Source organism: Channa argus, chromosome 20, assembly GCF_033026475.1.
Source record: "Channa argus isolate prfri chromosome 20, Channa argus male v1.0, whole genome shotgun sequence".
Taxonomy (NCBI): domain Eukaryota; kingdom Metazoa; phylum Chordata; class Actinopteri; order Anabantiformes; family Channidae; genus Channa; species Channa argus.
Genome location: NC_090216.1, coordinates 6,321,038 through 6,342,463, shown reverse-complemented (window position 1 = coordinate 6,342,463; position 21,426 = coordinate 6,321,038). Strand labels below are relative to the sequence as shown.

Below are 21,426 nucleotides of genomic sequence, written 5' to 3'. Positions count from 1 at the left end.
TCTATGCTACACTGCAAAATGTATTTCATAAAGCAGTAATAAGCAATGAAAGTAAAGTTTAAACAGATTCTTTTTTTAAGATTTGTTAATGCCTGATGTTGGTGCTGTGCTTGTAGTGTGTACGTGTGTTGTCCACAAGCGCTGCCATGAGCTCATCATCACCAAGTGTGCTGGGATGAAGAAGCAGGAGGACACACCTGAGGAGGTACCAACAATCACATGTAAAAAAGCACATGCATACTGAAGATACACATGCTGTAGAGTGTATGTATAGTGTAATGAATGTGTGCATGTTGAATTGAAAGGATTTTACCACAATGTGCTCTTAAACCCTTATTACTTTATAATGATTCGTTCGACTTCCATCCATCACAAAATATGAGGGGACACTCATCCAGACTTTTTGGCAATAAATATGGGCTCCTGAAGTCAACTTATGCGTGTGTGTCTCCCTCTGTAGGTGGGTTCACAGCGGTTCAGTGTTAACATGCCCCATAAATTCAATATCCACAACTACAAGGTCCCCACCTTCTGTGACCACTGTGGCTCCCTGCTATGGGGCTTCATGAGGCAGGGCCTGCAGTGTAAAGGTGAGTGCACGGACATGTAAAGATTACTGTGAGCACACTGGGAGATGTTTCAACAGATATTAGTATATATGTAAAGGTTATAGAATGTTTCAGAAATTAAAAATTTGTTTACTCGTACATAGGAACACAGGCAATTGTATCACCTTAAAGGAGGATGGGTTTTTTGGCCCTGTTAGGTTTTTACTCAGCAGAATATTTTGGAATATCTCAACAACTTGAGAGCAGATTAAAATGAAATTTCTCTCAAATATTAGTTCACAGGGCATGAAACGATTTTTTTGTTTGTGCATTTGTTCCAGGCGCTGGGTTACTAAACAATATAACCCTTCAATTTAGGCATTTTTTAAAATTCCACACGACATTGATTGGTACATATTAATCATGCACAGCTCCCGTTTCTTATTCAGAAGGCCATCCTGGTTTTAAGCATTTCCACGTGTTGTTGTTGTTTTGCAGTGTGTAAGATGAATGTACACAGGCGGTGTGAGACTAATGTAGCTCCTAACTGTGGTGTGGATGCCCGGGGAATTGCCAAGGTCCTGTCTGACCTGGGAGTCACCCCTGACAAGATCTCCAACACTGCACAGCGCCGGAGGAAGGTAACAAGTCACCTTTTCACTGCAACACTGCACATATTTGCTTTACATATAATTAGATTCTGCAGTTCAAATCATTTGCGGGGGTGTGTTGGTCATTTCACTTTACACATCCCATAAAAAAATATTCACCCTCTCAGAAGTCTTTTTTTAATACATAAAATCATCATCAGAAATGTAAAACTGAAAAGAAATGATTTGTTTAGCATTTATTTCTTACACAGGTTAAATTAAAGTCACACACTTAAATGCACCTGCAGTAAATGTGTTTAAAGTGTTGTAGTGTAAATACACATGTATCTGCAAGGTTCAGATACTGTCAGTCGTAATTCTGAGCAAAAGCTACACTATAAAGCCAAAAGAACATGTTAAGCAAAAAACTGAGTGACCATGCACAAAGAAGACCAGTGAGTGAGGCCACCAAGATACCCGAGACTCTTTTAAAGGACTTACAAGCTTCAGCTTGCTAAGCTAAGAGGCCAGTCTAAAGAAATAGTCCTTGTCTCTTTCTCTCTCCAGTTGACTCCGGGGCAGGACCCTCCCCAGTCTCCTCCTGAGCTCTCTCAGGCGGATGAGAACAACTTCAGCCAGCCAGCTGTCTCCACCTCCTCCTCACAACAGGGTAACAGAACACATACACAAACACACCCAATCAAAAACAGGTCTGACACAAACATGCTGTCATTTCAAAGCCCAAAGAAATGCATTCTTAGCAGCATGCGGTTTTAATGTGTTCATTTTACCACTAAGAGGTAGAAATTTGATTTCAGTAATAATATTGTTGCTGCTTTAAAAAAAATAGTTGAGTGTTCTTTTAGAAATAAGGCAAAACTTGAATTATCTAAGAATTATCCCTCACCGCCCACTGCCATTTGGTTGTCACAGTTAGTCATCATCCTCTCACACTTTGCAAGCGGAGATATAAAAGTTAACTTTCTCTTTGTGGAATAATTTTTGTTGTACTGCCAAATGATGATGACAAAAGTGGTCACTGCTGCTATTTAATCATCCTCGTCAGAGATACTGTAACTGAGTCATCTCATGTTTTAACAGAGGATGTGATAATTGTTGTTGAAAGTTTACTGAAAAGTAATCATTAACAAATAATGAGTAACATCTATAGCTAAACACTGATAGGAAAAAAGGCAGTCAGCTGGGGTTCATTGATGTCTGATGTGCTTTTCCGATGACGCCCACAGACTTGGCAGAGTTAGATCGCCTGCAGGACGCGCTGACACTCGAGCAGCAGGGACCCCAACACTCCTCCACCTCCTCCTCCTCCACCTCCTCCACCACCTCCTCTTCCTCCTCATCCTCCACCATGGCAGGCAGGGAGAATGGACAGAGCCAACGGAGGAGCCTCAAGGACTTCAATTTTATCAAGGTTCTCGGCAAAGGCAGCTTTGGCAAGGTGTGGCAATACAGAGGAAGCATTTGAGAGGGATGGTTATTTGTTCACTGCTTATTTGTATAATGTTTTATTTTAGCACGTTTCCACCATTCATAACATCTAAAACATCTGGAGATTTCGGCCAACATCCAGGACCAGAATAAACAAATTTCTGAGTGCAGTTGTTTTTATTCATTACAGTACATTTAGTTCCTTTACAACCTACAGTGTGTAAGAGAAGTGCTGACTCTGCAGTTTCTCTAGATTCTACTGAACATTAAGGTTTTTTTTGTGCATATTTTCTTGGTTTAATCGCCCACAAATGTACTTTTTTGGTTCACTCTCTTTTTTCATCATGAATTCCAACAGAAATCAGATGTTTTATCACAAAATGGACTGTATAGCCGTCGTGAAGCGTACAGTTAAAAAAATATCCAGATTTCTCTTCAGTCAGGAGTTGGTAGGGATCCAAAACAAGTTAAAAAGTGAATATGTGTCTGTCAGCAGCATTTGTCTAGTATATTCGCTATATCAGCTTAAAAAATTGTCACGCTTACAGGTATTCCACTGCTCTTAGGTGATAAAAATGCAGTTATTATGGCTTTAAATATTGATTGCTTATTTATAAGTAACTGTCATATTGTACAATATAAACAATCACTCAACCAACAATCCTTCCAGGTGATGCTAGCAGAGCTGAAAGGAACAGAGGAGGTTTACGCCGTCAAAGTTTTAAAGAAGGATGTGATCCTGCAGGATGACGACGTGGACTGCACCATGACGGAGAAGCGCATCCTGGCCCTCGCTCGCCGACATCCCTACCTCACCCAGCTCTACTGCTGCTTCCAGACACGGGTAGAACAACCAGACAGCACATGCATACACATTTGATAAATAGTCTTGGTTTTCTTAGACTCATGCCGCTCTTTCTCTGCAGGACCGTTTGTTCTTTGTAATGGAATATGTGAATGGAGGAGACCTGATGTTCCAAATTCAGCGATCCAGGAAATTCGATGAGCCTCGCTCTCGTTTCTACGCAGCTGAAGTCACCTCAGCTCTTATGTTTTTGCATCGTAATGGAGTAATCTACAGGTAAATAGGCCGTTTATTTAGCCTAAGACAACTTAAACTCTTGTGAGGTTTTAGAGAACTAGACTTTTGGCAAGAAATATCTAATAAATATATCTAATAATGTTAATAAAATTATTTCTTTCTTTCTATTATTTCTTTCTAATTATTTAATTCTGTCTTGTTTAAGAGTTAAATATTTATCGGTAAATCCAGAAAGTTTAGTACATTACTTGAAGTAAGGAAGAACTAAAGACCAAGAGAGAATTTTGTACAGTAAGTGGTTGTAGTTATCAGGAACATACCAGAGGGTGTATGACAAGTTATTTCACACTTTACTTCTCCCAGTTAGCCCAACTGTTGTTGAAACCAGATGGTTGTTTCTCTCTCTCTCTCAGGGATCTTAAGCTGGATAACATTCTGTTGGATGCAGAGGGACACTGTAAACTGGCAGACTTTGGCATGTGCAAAGAGGGCATCATGAACGGAGTGACCACAACGACATTCTGTGGTACGCCTGACTACATTGCCCCTGAGGTGAGCAATATTCAGGCCGCATCACTCTGATGTTTTTACACTGATCTGTGGGGTCTTCTCCATCCTTTTTTTTAATGACTGTGCACTGGCGACAGCTGTAGTCGGAGGCATTTTGAATGGGCATCATCCATTATTGTGAATGGGATATCTAATGCCTTTAGGGAAGTTCTTTAATGTTAAACCAAACATCCCTCATTCATTTCAAATAGGCTGACTTCATCACCCATTATGACCCCCAAAATAACCACATAGCTGAATGTTCTCCTTACTGACAGCATTAACTGAGACACTATAACTGATCACAGGGTTGCTGTATTGGATTACATTAGATCGAACAGGTATTTCTGCCCATGATGAGTAAATTATTATGACATGCAAAATTGGTTCTTTAGAAAACATAACATTTCAGAGTTAAGCACAGAATATGATTATCTGATCATTGATGGCGGCTTGTAGATTTAGCATTTTACCAAATTTGGATAAGCTTAATAAGTACTGTTTGTTGTTGAATTTAGATTCTGCAGGAGCAAGAATATGGAGCCTCTGTTGACTGGTGGGCCCTGGGGGTCCTTATGTATGAGATGATGGCCGGGCAGCCTCCGTTTGAAGCTGATAACGAAGACGACTTGTTTGAGTCCATTCTTCACGATGACGTCCTGTATCCTGTGTGGCTCAGCAAAGAGGCGGTGTCTATCCTCAGAGCAGTATGTGATACACCTCTTTCATAATTGTTTATTTGATTATTTAAATTTGAAGAGCTATGAAATTTTCTTCATTAGTGATTCTTGCTGGTGCTTAAAGGCATTGTATTTTTATTTTATACTAGTCAAGTAATATATTAGTTTATAGTTGCTAAGTATAAAAATCTCTTTATATTCTGGTGGTATTGTATGTGCCCCACATGTGCCCCAAGAACTAAGCGTGTGATTTTTCTTTTTAACCATGTTGTTTGGATTAAGAAACAAAGTTACAGCTGGAAAAACTAAGTTACACTGTCTTTTGCCACAAAGCAAAGAGAATATTGTTTTACCCTGATGGATGGAACAATTAGTGAGAATTTTAACTTTCGGCAATTGAAAGAAAGAAACTAAGGCTAAGGTACAGCTTTTTAAAAATAATGTAATGTGTCATTTAACACTTACCCGTAACCTTTATAGGGCTGTGTGATATGACCAAAATTTTAAATCCTGATATACTGTAGTGCATATAATATTTGAAATAAACCATGTCACCATATGTACAGCATACTTTTGGTGGCCGGTTTCTTGCATAGGCATTTCTCTATCTATATTCATTTAAAAATCATAATGGTATAATTTAAAACTGAACTTCATGCATATTTGTTCTTTTGAGTGGTTAGGTATATATCATTCTCCTGTGGTCAGTTTAGTGACACTATCATTGATGTTTCTGTCCTCAGAGCTGCACACGAGCAGATCAAACTAATTTAAAGTGTATTATATAGACGTGTGACAATGTGATGATAAAACCACAGTAGATCACAAAGTGCTCTTATAGCACGGAACAGACAGCAGAACAAAGCTACACAGCTTTCAGTCAGAGTAAATAACACTAGCACTCTGCTGACCTGTTTCATCACTCTGCCACTACGCCTCTTTTATTCTACCCTCCACAGAGCCATTAATGCCTCAGCTCTATTATTAGCACTGAAATGCTCTTTGCTCAACCCCTTGTTCTGTTTCTGTCCCTCTCATTTTATAAATGAAACCCCAGCTTAGCATCCCTTTAGAGGGTCTGGTTGTGCACAGAATGCACCTCACTTAGCAAAAACCATAGAGCGTGAGAGTAACTGAGAGCAGCATTTGTAAATGTTGCTGATTAAACATTGCAGATTACTCCTTCTAAGCTATTCGGTTCTGCCCTCCCATTCAGAGATAACCAGAGATAAATATACATAAATTGTCCTCCATTCTGAGTCACAGCATGCCAGTGTTCCCATCTAGCTGACATCACTGTAATTGAACTACCACCCATTTAGAAACTAGCAGTTTTCCTTGACGTAGCAATTGCTAAGAAATCTATCCTAATTGGAAAAATCTAAACAATCCATCAATATCTCAATGGCCTCATATGTTATCTTAATATAATATAGTGGAAAGGCTAACAGCCATAGCAAATAAAGTAGTGTGGGCTCCATTTACCAGTGCCAGAAATATTTCAGTGTTTGATGATGTCTATACATAACACTCAGACCCTCTCCAAACTAATTATGGGAACAACAATAAGTTGGATTCTTGTCCCTATGATGTTTAATTCCCCTAATGGGATTATTATAGTTTTAATACAGCATTATTCCACATGTAGCTATAACATACTGTAGATGCACATATGTATATGTGATGCAACATCCCAAGCACGTCTACCTGATACAATATATTGTTTGTGTTTAATTTTCATTATATTACATGATTTTTTTGTTTTGTGATATTCTATAATATACACTGTGTCTAAAGTCGTTTTATTATTCTAAATGTGTATTTTGTGAATTTTATCCATCTGACAAAAAAAAAACTAAAGGTTGATAATCAGCTCACACCTAAAAAAACAAATAAAGGTGCTGGTTTTTAGACATTATTATTCTAAATCAAAAATCATTATTATTTGTATTTTTACTTGTAGTTCATGACCAAGAACCCAACCAAGCGTCTGGGCTGTGTGGTGAGCCAAGGCTGCGAGGAGGCCATCAAGACCCATGCCTTCTTCAGAGAAATAGACTGGGTCATGCTGGAGCAGAGAAAAGTCAAACCACCCTTTAAACCCCGAATTGTAAGTAATACACAAAAGCAAATACTTGTTTTGTTTTAATGCACGTCGCCACCAGACTGTAAACCTTAATACGATATACAGTTTGTGGATCTAGTTTTTTTTTTTTTTTTTTTTTTTTTTTTTGCATATCAAATTTAGATTTGTGTAAGCTTCAGGGCTTTTTTTGTGTTTGTTTCTTATTGGCTTACTATTAAAAGTATTAAAGCTGACATTTATAGTCCACACTTCCAAAGAGTGTAAACTGCTGCAAGATTTTCAAGGATATTTTACGTTTACTTTGTAACACATATTGTATTGTTATATATGGAATTATAACATTATTAAGAAAAGTGGTTAAATAAAGTAAAAAAAAAAACAACCTATAATGATGACCCCCCCTAACTTCCCAGTCTTTTTCATTTTGAACCTCTTACATTATGCAGTTTGTGTTTGTGACTCCTATATATGACCTATAACTAGGTGAACCAGAAAACGTCTTTGAACAACTGCGTAGGAAATATCACTAGTCTTTGCAAACTATAATGTGCGTTTGCAAAGTAACACACTAACAAGAACTAAAAGACTTGAATGTTTGATTAGATGGTATTTTATTTGCATATCTGTGGTCTAAAATACACCGGATTTATAAGGTACTAGAACAGTTTAAACAGTAAAAAAACTTGACACGGTTATCAAAAGCTCAGCAACAGGTCATTCAAAGGAGCATGCAAGAGCAAATATAAGCAAAAGTCTTATCTTGTGTGATTTTCTTCTTTGCTGATATTTATCCTAACAGAAATGACACATGCAGATAACAGTGTGCACAGCTGTCAATTCTGAAACGGTCATATACAGAAAAGGCAGTGAGTTTCAGTGGTCAGAAGGTGTCGCTCTAAACCTACTCTCATAGCACTCAAGTGTGGTAAAGTTTCTTCCCCCGATGCACTTGTTGACTTCATGTGTGTGCGTTGGTGTGTGCCTCTGCAGAAAACCAAACGAGATGTGAATAACTTTGACCAGGACTTCACCAAGGAGGACCCTGTGTTGACGCCCACAGACGAGGCCATCATTCGACAGATCAACCAGGAGGAGTTCAAAGACTTCTCCTACTGTGCCCCTGAGGAGACTCATACCTAACATACTCGCTCAGACGAACATACACAAATCCCACAACACTAAACGCATGTACGCACTCACTGCGACACTCATACACGTGTAGAACCACAAATCCCTTTACAAAACACTCCAACACACACTGTCACTTATTTACTTTGAAGCTATTGGTTGTTGTTACTTTTGGAATATTCTTTATTTGCATTGTGTTGTTCTCGTTGCCTGGGTTTATTATGAGTATGAATATAAATATGAAAATACATACATGCACCTGCTCTGACACACATTCCCACGTGCACACTTGCATCGCCAACACAACTCACACTGCAATCCTAGGTTCTACACTCTCTCACATAACTACAAGCACACTGCATATGCTCAACAACCAAACACACACATACATTTACTCTGCTTCTCTCCCTGGCACCCATACACATATGGACTGTAGGTGTCAGGTGCAGAGGCCTGTATATAGCCTGTGTTGATTGGCTGTATTGTGTTGATATTGTCTGTTAGTGAAGGAGAGTGTTGGCGCATGGACAAGCACCCTACCTGTTTTATTACTGTCTTTATTGTGGACCAGTTAGGGCCAAATACCCTTTGTGCAATACCCAGACTATCTATATATTTTACAATTTGGTTTGTTTATGTTATTTTTGTCTTTTGATTTTTTTTTTCGGATTGTGATATGAAATCTCGCTCTCATCTGTTCTCATGTCTTGTGTGTATAAAGTGAATGTTGAAATTACAAGTTACAGGCTAATGAACTAATTATGTGGAGCAGAGTGTTACAGGCGGCCTGTGTAGCAGTGAAAAGCCCAGTTTCCAGCTATTTCTTCCATCTGCTAGTTTCAGAGTCTGCGTCTGTCCTGCCAGTGTGATTGTACTGGCCTGTGGGTGTGTTTTTATTTTATTTGTTTTGGGGGTCATGAATGTACATTTTCGTGTGTGTGGATGTGTGAATTTTTTGCCCTTTGTGTCAGTGACTTTTTGTCATCAGCATTTCTGTTTCTGTAGTTACCATCAGTGTTTTTAGCCCCCCTTCTTCTTTCCCTTTCTTCCAAAGCACCAATTCCCCTTTCCCACCTCCAGCAGCCACCTCTCTCAGCCAAAACCACTCGCTTTCTGACGGTTTCTTTTCTCAAGAATGTTTTTTCGTTCTTAATTTCTCTCTCTTTTTTATTATTATTATTATTATTATTATTATTATTGTGAAGTGTATTTGGAGGAAACCTTTGTGTATAACACTATAACTATACTATTATAATTCTGTTACAGCCGGGTGAAAAGAAATGTGGAGAACCAGCAGCTGAATTACCTCTCATTTAAACACACACACAAACTGCATACACTCTCTCTCCTTTACCTCCTCTCCTTTTTTCTCACTCTCTTACAAAAACACACATACACACACACACACACACACAGAGAAGGACTGTTGTGGCGTTTACTGTACAGTGATCTCAAGGTGAGCTGGTTGCTCTGTGTGCAGTAGAGTCAGTGTGTAGTGAAGCTTTGTGCACCCAGGGGTAGGGCTGATCCTGGACACACTTCTATCTTACTCTGTGCCAAAATGTAGTGCAACAGCCAGGCTAGTCCTGTCTGCTCTGAATTCATTAAAACACTGAGCTGTCTACATCATTTCTAGTCTCCTCTGTGTCATCTTTCCTTCCTCTTTTTTTTTATATATATTTTGTTTTTGTGGGTGGGTGGGTGGGGGGGGGGTTATATCATTTCTAGCCTGCTGTTCTGTGGGATGCTTAAAAGTTTGTATGAGAGGAGAGGGTGGAGTGGAGGGAGGGAGAAAGGGGAGGGGAAAGTGATGCTTTCCTGGCCAGCTGACCTGTCATCACGCTCCCTTTTGGGGGCCTGTAGGTGATACACATGCAGAGAGAAGAGGACACACTTGCTGGAGTCTGCTCAAGTCATCTGTGCTGCAGGGAAACACTTTGCCTTGTGACATTTGGTGCCACTAATTGCCTCTCTGATTAATTAGGCTACCTGTGATGGTGCAAATTGAAGTGGTGGTATTTCCAGCTGTGCTGTGAACTCCCACTGCCATTTTTTTTTCTTTTTTTTAAATGAGTCAATGCTCATTATGACACAGCAAAAAGGTGGCTGTTGGACATGATGACAGCTGACAAGGAGAAGAGAAGGTAAAGCTACTTTATGCACATATATTTTCAGTTTATTTAAATTGTCTTTAAAATATTTTCTGGTACAGGTTTTGCAATAGAAAAGTCATTCTTTTTATTGGTTGGTAGCTGAGGTGATGTATTAGTCTAAAGATGGTGATGTGGCCACTGGGCCTATTTAACTTGAATCAAGACCTACTGCCCGTCCCTATTTATTCTCTAATGTTCAAAAAAGCTACTTAAATCTGTATAAAATAAGGAAAGGTAACAAAACCCTGATGAAAAAATGTGTCTATACATGCAAAAAATAATCTCAAGTAACAGCAAAAACGTATTAGAAGAAATATTAACAACCAGAAGTAAAAATGACCTTAAGTCAGAGATTTTCTAACTTGAAATGTAGCGTGTTGAGAAATTCTCTACAACCCTCAGCTAAAACATGACGTGTTTATCAGGGTTCCTTCAAACGTGAGGCTTTGAGATATTGCATTTTTAACAGATGACACTAGAGTTTTTCACAGTAGCATCTGCAAAAGGATGTGTGAAAAACTACAACTACAAAGTATTTTCTTCATAAATACAAAGAAGTACTTATTGGAATTATTGGAAAAACGGTAGTTATATTATATTGAGTCATTTAGCAAATTATTTCAAAACACACAATGCGAACATTATTTGATGACTCGAGGATCAGGGACCTAACCTCTGACCCTGTGACTGGTGACCAATACACTCTTGAGTCCAGCCAGCCTTTTACTTTATTTTCCACACCTGTAGATCTCCCTTTGACTAGAATTCCTAGATAATTTTTTAAGTGAATCTCAGCTGCAACAAAATAACAGACACGATAGTCTGCTATCGTCATCCCGCAGTGTTTCTATAATCAGCCCAGGCAAAGTTGCAGTACTATGACATATGACTGTTATTGGATTTTATAATATTCTCATACAGTAAGTGTTATTTCTGTGTTTTTAATCCTCGCATCCCTCATCTGCAGGGCGATCAGCCGTGAGGCAGCCAGAAGACGACGTAGAGTAGAGTCTGATGTGTTTGGAGATCTGTCCCGTCTCCTGCCACTCCAACCTTCTGTCCGAGCTCATGTGGACAAACCATCCATCATTCGCCTCACCCTCAGCTACATACGAATGCACACGCTGCTCAAAGCTAACAAAGGTCAAAGCATCCCGATCACTGCACAGGACAGGCACATGGAACAAACAAAGTCAATGCTAGGAAAAATATATTTCATAGATGACTTTATTTTTTAAACTATACAGATACGACCAAAATTAATATTTTTTTAGATTATATTTTATTTATTTCCATATTTTTGCTCACATTTGAAGAAAGAAGTGTTTTCATTTACAGTTCTGATATGCAGGTAATAATAAGCATTAAGAAATAATCAACAAACCAAATTTAAAAAGGCAAACTGTATTCGCGAGACTGGTGGGTTTAAGACTAGTGCTAGACAAAGGAAGTCCTTGATAGCATAACACCTGGAAGACAAACACACAGAGATTGATCACACATAAACCACATCCTTTGTTCACAGTTCCGATAAATATTGAACCCGCTGAAGTCGCAAACTAGACCAAAAAAAGTTTCCCACGAAAGAACAGTTATTTCCCGCCATTCTGGAAAAACGTCTGGCGGCAACATAATAACACTTTTCTTTTCTTGTGCTGTTTTTAGGCAATGCCAGGATAAAAGCGGAGGCCTGTCACTCAGTAAAATACGGACCAGTGGTAGAAGGTGGAGCAGGGCAGCAAAAGTATGACAGGAGACGTGATGATGAGGAGAAAAAATCAGAGGAACTGAAAGTCTTGGAGGAGACAAACTTGTACCTGCGGATTCTAGAGGGGTTTTTGATGGTCATTTCCACAGAGGGAGACATGATCTTCCTGTCTGACAATGTCAGCAAATACATGGGTTTGACACAGGTACACACACGTGTTTTACACAAATGCAACACACAGATACAGCCGGTTCGGGAATAAAAGGTTAATTTGTACGTTATGGTTTCTGACAGACTGAGCTGATGGGACACAATATATTTGAGTTTGCTCATCCTTGTGACCACGAAGAAATCAGAAATAATCTACGGCTAACAGCAGGTGTGTGTGTGAGTGTGAGAGAGAGAGAGATAGGGAGAGCGTGTGATGAAGACTGATTTCAGCAGGGTTGTCCATGTAGCTCACTAAATTACTTGTCTTTCAGAGGAAGTTTGGTGCGGTGCAAAGAGGGACTTTGTCATGCGGATAAAAAGTGCTCTGACACACAGAGGAAGAAGCACCAACCTCAAGTCAGCTACGTGGAAGGTTGGTGAGAAAAAACACTGCGCAGTGCAAAACACGTAAAAGCAAAACACAATCTGATAATATTTATTTCCTGGTTTAATCCCATGTTCTGTGGTTGTAGGTTCTGCACTGTCAGGGCTGTGTGAAGGTGTGTGTCACCCCTTCCTCTGTTTCCTGCCTACTGCTAACCTGCCAACCTCTGCCCCTCTCACACACACTCCTCAGTACACACACCTTCACCAGCCAGCACAGCATGGACATGAGGTTCACACATTGTGACCCGAGGTGATTTACACAAATGGATACACACATGCTTCACAGCACAACACACATACAGTCCGCTCCAAAAGTATTTGAATGGCATAACTAATTCATGAATTTATACTATTTTTACGCTAAAGACATTTTGGTTAAGGATCAAAGACAGAGATCAGAATAAAGGTTCATTTATACCCTAAATAGATTAAACAGAGAACATAGGATATCTTGTATCAAAAACCAACTATTTGGTGATGTCAGCAAGTCTTTTGATCTTCAACCAAAATGTCTTCAGTCTACAGCAAAAACGAATGAGCCTTTTCATTCCAATACTTTTAGAGGGGAATATTTATACAAGTGAATTATATCTATTTAAATGTAAAGGCTTTAAATGTGCACTTTCCAGTGATCTGCTGTGAGCATTATTAGTAGTGGTTAAAGTAAATAATAATGTTAAAGCTTCTTTCAAACGTTCCCAATTGAAACACAAGCAGCTGCACATTGACTTAGTGTCAGTGTTTTACAATAAGGAAGAGTTGTGATTCATTTTGCAATAGCACACATTACGAAACTGTTAAAAAGGAGGAAGGAAAATAATTAAACTCTATGCTTATCCTCTCCTAGTCCGTAGCTGGAAATGTCTAATCGTTATTAGTTTTAATACGTTTTTTAGCTTCACAATACCCCTTATAATGAATCTAAGTAAGAAGTTTTTTGACGGTTATGTTCATTGGTTTTCCCCTAAACCTAATTCGTTGTGTGCAGCCAAGCAATAATCAAATTGACACTTTCTATTTGACACTTTGAAACTTCATTTTACATTCTGCTTTGTAAAGATAGAAATTTGATTGAATGAAATTTGGGAAATATTTGCATAAAACATCCGCAGAACATCTAGAACTGTGCAGTTGATGGACAGATGTGACCTTTGTCCTAAAGCTTCTGTTTAGACATAAGATAAGCTGACACAGCATGCATGACATGGATGACACATGTTTAAGTGTAAAATTGGATATTTTTAACTTCCTTTGGAAAGAAAATTGATAATAATTGATATTAATAATATAAATTAATGTCAATTTGTAAAATATCAATTGATAGGGTCAATGTAGTGTTCCTTTCTTACTTCCCCCCTTTTTTAATTTTAAACGTACGTCTGCATTTTATTGTATCAGTGAACCTTAAATGTGTGCGACTGCAGCTAAAGTAAATGGTAGTTGGATATGCACTTATCAAGTTAGTGTAAACAGCTAATTTGATAGCTATTTCTGTAGGACCAGCTGTCTCCAGTTCATTAAGATGAACACTAGCTTATCGACCCTTTCATTTTTTGTGAAATACATTCATATTGTTGCTGCTTTGCGTGTTTGTGTCTGTGCAGAGTCACTTTGCTATTAGGTTACACTCCTGAGGAGCTGCTGGGCCGCTCCATCTACGATCTCTGTCACACGCTGGACACAAACTGTTTAAACAAAAATCATGTCAACTGTAAGCAACACAAAAACACAAACCTATAAAAACACACGCAGACATAAAAAAACAACAACTTTAGTTTACTTTCATTTCACCTTATCTGCAGTGTGTCTGAAGAGTCAGTCGGTCAGTGGTCAGTACAGGATGCTGGTGAAAGGTGGAGGATACGTCTGGGCAGAGAGTCACAGCGCTGTAATCCCCAGTGTGAAATCCTCCAAATCCAGGCCCAGCGTCCACCAGCCGCTCTGCATCCTCTGTGTCACCTATGTCCTCAGGTGTGTGTGTGTGTGTGTGTGTGAGTATTATTTATTTCAAATATCCTGAGAAAAATCTACTTGCAATGAGCCGAAATGGCAACTAATCTATCACATTAAATATTCTGTGGGCTTTATTCAACCAAGAGGTCGGACTGTCAGCTTTTTAGTCCACCACTTTGATCAATGCTAAAACAAATGTTTGATGGAATAAAATTAGATTTGGTACAGGAATTTATGTTCTGCGGAGGATGAGAAAGGCTCATTTTGCAATTTCCCACCAACTGTTAGATGGATTACCATGATTCCCTTTAACGATAGATTATAATCACTTTGTCAACCATCTGATCATCAGATCCGATGTTTACTTTTGTCTGTGACAGTAACTTACCATATTTCCATCAGCTTCTGTACTTTTCTTCTATTTTATTTTATTTTTTAATTGTCTTTGACCTTTGACCTTTGACTGTCTTTCTTACTTAAAGTTAATCATCCCAAAAGTCTATTTAAAATCAATTATGCTTTATTCATGCTCTGGGAAAAACCGAAATAAATACATTATTAAAACTTTCATGCATTATTCCATTTTTTTACCCCCAGTGCTAACCGACTATATATTTAATCTGTAGGAGCTGAAACTGCAGAGCTGCTGCAACATCTTAGAATTGCTTATTCTGACTAAGCTATTTTCCAAACCCACATAACTGGAATTCACAGCAGAGATACACAGCAGATAACCACATTTAAACTTTAGCTGGAGAATAGCATCGATAAATCACCATGAAATGATCCGTTAAATAGTCTTGGAATATATCTTTTGCTTAGCAGCTATGAATTGTTTTAAGGACTGATTAGCTTTGTTAAATTCGTTGAAATGTGAAATATAGAATTTAAACTCCCGTCATCACACTGCACTTAAGCTGTTTTGAAACTTTGCAATCAAATAAATTTGGCAAGTTTTAGCTGTTTCTAGTATAATGTACTGTATTTTATGTAGGATTTAATGCAGTTTGCACTTGTGTGTTACAGTGGAGTGGAGGAGCCGTGCCTGCAGCTCTCTTTGGACCAGACCGTCCGCAGGTATTAGAGCTAAAACTGAAGTCTGAAGAATGGTTTTCTGAGTCCTCACACAGTTTGCTCTACAGTACCTCAATCAGTCAATTCCAAGCTAACCTTTATTAAAAATAACGCATGCAAACCAACTCGCTGTGTGACTGCTGTGATATCATTTACACTATTTGATTTGGAGTTTTCGGATATATAGCTGCAAAGACTTAAACAGTCTGAGCTGCTGATTACCATCAGACACTATTTTGAGTGGGATGCTGTGTCAAGAATCTTTACAGGTAACTTGTTACAACAACAGTTTTATTAAGCTTTTAATTTCTCAGAGTTATGATCATTTTGCGTTATTGTGTCATTAGCGTGAGCTTTCCTAAAAGAAAACTGAAAGTTTTAGGTGTAGTTGTGGTTGGAGACAGTTGACTGGGCGTAGTGAGAGTTAAAATTTGTTATGTTGACTTTTTCATGACCTCTTGGAGCCAGATCTTACATCCTTTTGGGGTTTCCTCCTGGGCCACCTGACACGTGGCTTGACTTTTGACTGTCAAGCATAGACATAATGTACAGTACACACACACACATACACACCATATAGAGATACACAATGTGCTGATGAGGAGATGTGAGCAGACGCAAGTTAAAGCCACAGCTTCCTGAATGAAGACACTTGACAGAAAAGTTCTCGTGGGAACATTTTCAACTTTTTACCTCTTGGTCTCTACACACACACACACACACACACACACACACACACACACACAGACACACACACACATACACACAAACTAGTTCAGGTTTCAGTCATGTGTGAGCAGAAATCAAATTCAAACAACTGAGTAAATAAATAAAATGCAATGACAAGAAAATTTTAAAACTGAAAATACAAAGTTACACTTTTGTAGGGCATTGCATACACACACACACACACACACACAAGAGATGTCATCAAGTCTGTTTTTTTTTTTTACAATAAGTGTTTCATGATTATTTAGGTAAAGTTATTCCAGTTACATTATTAACCTGGACCTGCATTTAAACATATACACTGTAGCTGTTGTACTGAAGTTGAACTTAAATTTAATCAGTTTAATTAATGTATTCAAGGATAAATTAGAGGTACTTGTTCTCAACTTGAGTATTTCCGTTTGTTACTACTTTTTGTACTCATACAGTAAGTAAATAATCTTAGAATTTCTGCTAATACTAGCATCTAATTCTGTAAATCACCTAACCAAAGCATCACACTGAGGCGCTGACATCTTCTGATTTGCAGCATTTATCAACATGATTTTACTTTACTGCATATATCTGATATATTTGATTTGAATATTGCCTGGAGTGGAAAATCCCCAGAAACAGGCTGCACTACCAGCATCCACACTGAGCAACAAAAGGCTTTACAGGATGTTTCCTCAGTATTCGTGTTTAATGCCAACTGTGTCCAGGACAATGGATGAAAAAAAAAAATCTTTTTGCAATAATTCTGACACATAAAAATTGTTTTGTTTTTTCCCAGTTGTTTTTGTACATTCCAGTGCAATAAATTTGGATAAGATGAAACTAGAATATAAAATCTATAAAATGCATAAACACACAAAATCTAAATAATGAACCAGGAATCTAAGTGTGGTCTGCAGGCTGTTCAGCTCAGTGGGTTTGTGTCTGGCCTTGCTATTGAAAGATACTTGCTCCATCTAGTGTTAAACCATAGTCAGTGAAACTAAATTACAGTTAAGGTCTTTCACAAACAGGCCACATTCCAGCTGGGATGGGATTACTGCTACAACTTCACAGATGTCACTTGCGCACTGAAAAAAGAAAACATCTGAAGAAAATCTCCACAAACAATCGTAAAACAGAGAACAATTTCTTTGTCAGACCAATGTGTTTTGGGCGTTTGGCTTTGTATATTGTGTTTTCTATATTCTATTTTTCAGAAGTATTTGACTTTTGAGCTAAATGTTCTGTCAAACAGTTTTCTCTCTTCAGGAAAAATTGGGTCATTCATAATTTTTCCTTAGATGGGATGACATGTTTGGCAAGTATTTGGTTTTAAATATGTTGGGTTGATATAATATGATAATTCTACCATATGTTCAAATACACAACTGCAGGGTAAAATACATTTCCCAAATATGTATTTAGGAAAAGTTGAAGTGTTGATTTCTGTGTATTATGCTAGTATTCTTTTTGGCATTGTTAGAATTACCCCAACTTTATTTCTTCATCAAAGCAAAAAAGCAAACACTTCTGTTTTTATGACCATCTCAATATTGCTAATACGCTAATGAGCCAAAAGGTGAAAAAGATCACTTATGCAACACTTTTCTGTCCTCTTTCTTCAACGTGCTTCATGGCCTTAGAAAATCTTTTTCACCAAGTTGGCGTAGTTTCCCAAACTGACACATTCATGCTGGTTTTCAAGGTGACCCTGGCAGTCGAAGGAGTGTGTGTCCTTGTCGTGTCAGAAGCCTCTGTTTTAAAGGAGCAGACAAAACTTTCACAACCTTCTCACACAGTCTCTGTTCCTCCGAACTGTCGTGCATTTCCAGTAAAAGCACCATGTGACCAGACTGCATGGGTTCATGTTTATGTCAGCCACCCCATATCCTCTTCTTACCCTCCTCTCCTCCCCCAGACACACCCCTGTGGTTGGGTGGGTGTTGTCAGGCGGTCAGCCAATGACATGACCGGGCTCATCCATTAAAACACAACCATGATGAATTGGAGTTTGCAAGTGCACGGAAGAAAACACAGATGAGAGAGGACGAGGTAAGGGGAGTGGTTTGATAAAAGATAAGAGGCAGGAAAATACTGGAGGAATGATTAAGGATATTAAAGAGCTACCTTTTCATCTACCCATTTAATTTAATTATTAACCGCCCTTTATTAGAGTCATTGCTTTATTGAAGAATGAATATAAGGTTATATCTGGATTAGGAAAAAGCAAATACACATTTGAATGAAACTGATCTCTGGTGCAGGGTTCGCAGTTCAGCTTGTTCAAATGATTTCTGTTTTACATGACGGGCAAAGAACAGGCTGATTTCTTGGTGCACAAACAAATGCAGATCCTGCCAAAGAATCAAATGGTGCTATAGGACTTTAGTAGAGCACTAAGATAATTCAGAGTGCTTCACATAAGGTAATAAACATTTAAGAAGTACAACTACTACAAGATTAAATGAATTAAAATGAAACAAAATCAAAATAAATAAATTTGTTAAAGCTCATTTGAAATTCTGTAAAGATAAAGCATAATTTTCTCTCATATTTGATGACTTTTAATTCAAATGTGCTCAATTCTTACATGTTGTATAAAGGCCAAAGGTGCTCGAAGTACACAAACTCAAGACTTAAGAAAAAGTGAAAAAGTATTTGTCTAAAACTAAGTACCCCTTTTACTTAGTTATTTATTTTGAAGTACAAAAATGCATCCTATACAACTGACTTAAAGTACACAAGTATAAGTGCTTCTTCAAGGAAATAATGTATTTTACAGTGCTATTGAATTTAATGATGTTCCTAACATGAACATACAAGTCGATTCCAGATTAACTCAACAAACTCACAAAAGTGAAAATTAGGGCAAAACGTTATAGTTAAAAATTGAAAAAAAAAAACAAACAGTCAAAGTTACCTAAGAACTTGCACAGCTGGTACAGTTTAAACAGTTTCTAGCCAACTTAAGTACTGACAGGTGAATAATCCATAATATTACATTATTTATTAGTTAATTGTTTTTGTCTCATTATTAAGCATCTTCATTTGCAAAATATAACGATAAACTAAAGTGAATGTAGTGGAAAAGAAGCCCAAAATGGAAATACAACAGTCAGGTAAAAGTACTGCAAAATTGTACTTATGTACAGTACTTGGGTAAGTCCAAAGTAAAACCGAGTATACACACAGCACCCAAAGTTCACTGGATGTTACATTTCACTGCACAAATGAATCTTGCACTTCAGTGTAAGTGTCAGGCTGAAAAATGAAGACTTTGCCAGCACATTATAAATTCTGAATTAGCTTAGGAATGAACAAGGTTCACTCATTTTGGTTTGAAAGCATCTGGAATGATGAATAAAAGGCTTCATGAAACCTCAAAAAGGTGAAAATTCCCTTGGAAGCCCAGACTTCACGGTAAATGATATTTTGACCTATCATTGGGCCCCGCGATAGGTGGCACCATTCTCTAGCCCTGACCCACCCTACTTTGACCTGACCTAACATGTCCTAACCTCACCAAGCACCCAAGTAATAGCTCAACAGCAGTGCACCTTTAAATCATCCTAACCTCACCCCTCTAAATCAGTACTTTTACCGCATCACTGAATTGGGCCCACTGCATCCGAGGACAGTGGGGTTATCTTTACTTCTTTTAAAAAAGTACAACTACAGCAAATGGGCATAGGAATTTCCAAATATTACACCAAGTAAAACCGTGCAGAAGCTGCACGGTTTTACTTGGCTTTTTGTCAGGATACCAGGTTTTAAGGGTCAATAAACCTAAATTGCCTTGTAGTAGAGAGACAGAACAAATGAGCAGATAAGCTTTACCATTATAGTATTAGTAATACTGAGATAGTGCCTTGACGTTGTGCCCGATGCGATGTGTAACATGGTTACTGTTGATTATTTTGCTCTTCTACTGGCTGAAGGCTAATATGTGGGCCCAACCAAATGTGGGTAAAATCGCACCAAATTGAGTCATAATTCAGTTTGCTTTCATGCTGTGCAACTCTGCACCACTTTTTAAGCATACACTATGAATGTGTATTTGTACATGTGCTCAGGGAAGTGATCTAATCTTATCGTGTGTGCAGAGTCCACAGATGTAAGCGCGGGTCAGGGCCTTCATTCAGGCGAGCTCAGCACTATGATTCTGACTCTCTGTGCCATGTAGATGGGTAGACATTGTAATGCATGTAACGTGCATTATGTGTGAAATAATTACAGCATGCAACAAATGGACAGGTTGTACCCATCAGACCATGCTGAGTCAAGTGGTCTGATGAAAATGATCAACTTAGCAGTGCTGTTGCAGGAAAACCTTCCTTCCCGACTTGTCCTCCACCTTGTTTCAGATGTCTTTGAAATCTAGCAATACTCCATTCTTATAGACGCACACGTGCATCGTAAGTATCCTGGTGCATCAAATCAGAGGCTACATTCTTACTTGGATACACATAATGCACACATATAAAGTGCTTTTATTTATGCACCACAGCAAACATATATTTAGAAAGAAGCTCATTAAGGGTGAGGTGTATGTGCCATGATACTCTGTATTGTCTATGCAGAGTAATCTAAAGTGAAAATGTAATTAGATCTTAAATGAAGAAATCCAAAGCAGAAAAGGAAAATAGTTAATCATGCATTATAATAGTTAAAATGCCATTTTATGCTTTCATTTAACCCATTGCAGCAGCATAGAAATACTTGTCTATCATTATGGCATTTTTAAAGATTTCCATTCAAATAGTTCCTAGTGATTTGACAGGCACAGAGCATCACAGAGTTACTAGGATGACTGTAAATCTTATTCTTATTAGCTTATGTGCTGCTAATAATCACTTATTTGTGCTGATAGTGTCTTATTAATTGTAGCTATCCATGAGGGGCGAATGACTGATACAAACAAAATGTGCCCTTTCGGCGTTTTCCACCTGACACTCTCTCTCTCTCTCTCCCCTGTATGTCACTCTCTCAATAAAATCAGGGACCTGCTGATGGAAGCAGGCATTGCGAAGATCTTGTGATCTAACTACAAAGTGCAAAACCGTCGGTTGCTAATGGGAAACAATGTCCAGGCTGGTGTATTTGTAGGAATACATTTATATTTATCCAAACTAAATAAAATAATTTAGATCAACTTTCATTTTCT

General features: G+C 38.2%; 2 protein-coding genes across 3 annotated transcripts in view; both read left to right on the top strand.

Annotated features, from left to right (window-relative positions):
* Positions 1-9,701, top strand: part of prkcea (protein kinase C, epsilon a) — a 32,793-nt gene extending 23,092 nt beyond the window's left edge. Inside the window, exons 5-15 of the mRNA XM_067488345.1 lie at positions 117-205; positions 461-590; positions 1,047-1,189; positions 1,706-1,808; positions 2,386-2,597; positions 3,258-3,431; positions 3,514-3,668; positions 4,043-4,181; positions 4,697-4,885; positions 6,822-6,968; positions 7,935-9,701. Coding sequence (XP_067344446.1) covers positions 117-205; positions 461-590; positions 1,047-1,189; positions 1,706-1,808; positions 2,386-2,597; positions 3,258-3,431; positions 3,514-3,668; positions 4,043-4,181; positions 4,697-4,885; positions 6,822-6,968; positions 7,935-8,084 — 1,631 coding nt within the window. The 3' untranslated portion in view covers positions 8,085-9,701. The remainder of the gene's footprint in view (positions 1-116; positions 206-460; positions 591-1,046; positions 1,190-1,705; positions 1,809-2,385; positions 2,598-3,257; positions 3,432-3,513; positions 3,669-4,042; positions 4,182-4,696; positions 4,886-6,821; positions 6,969-7,934) is intronic.
* A 200-nt stretch (positions 9,702-9,901) lies between these two features.
* Positions 9,902-15,676, top strand: epas1a (endothelial PAS domain protein 1a). 2 transcript variants are annotated; one of them, XM_067489292.1, is made up of 9 exons: positions 9,902-10,216; positions 11,193-11,368; positions 11,891-12,138; positions 12,228-12,312; positions 12,416-12,516; positions 12,617-12,780; positions 14,135-14,241; positions 14,333-14,521; positions 15,510-15,676. In XM_067489292.1, the coding sequence occupies exons 1-9, from the start codon at positions 10,188-10,190 to the stop codon at positions 15,584-15,586; spliced, it is 1,176 nt and encodes a 391-aa protein (XP_067345393.1). In that variant the 5' UTR covers positions 9,902-10,187; the 3' UTR covers positions 15,587-15,676. The 2 variants fall into 2 exon arrangements, with proteins under 2 accessions (XP_067345393.1, XP_067345394.1); XM_067489293.1 differs by having other exon boundaries at positions 9,904-10,216; positions 14,333-14,501.
* Positions 15,677-21,426: the final 5,750 nt, after the last annotated feature.

Coding starts and splice junctions, on each gene's coding strand:
- epas1a (XM_067489292.1), top strand. CDS start 10,188: ATGATGACAGCTGACAAGGAGAAGAGAAG. Junction 12,781..14,134: donor TTCACACATTGTGACCCGAG/GTGATTTACACA, acceptor GTGTCTGTGCAG/AGTCACTTTGCTATTAGGTT. Junction 14,522..15,509: donor GTGTGTGTGTGTGTGTGTGT/GTGAGTATTATT, acceptor TGTGTGTTACAG/TGGAGTGGAGGAGCCGTGCC.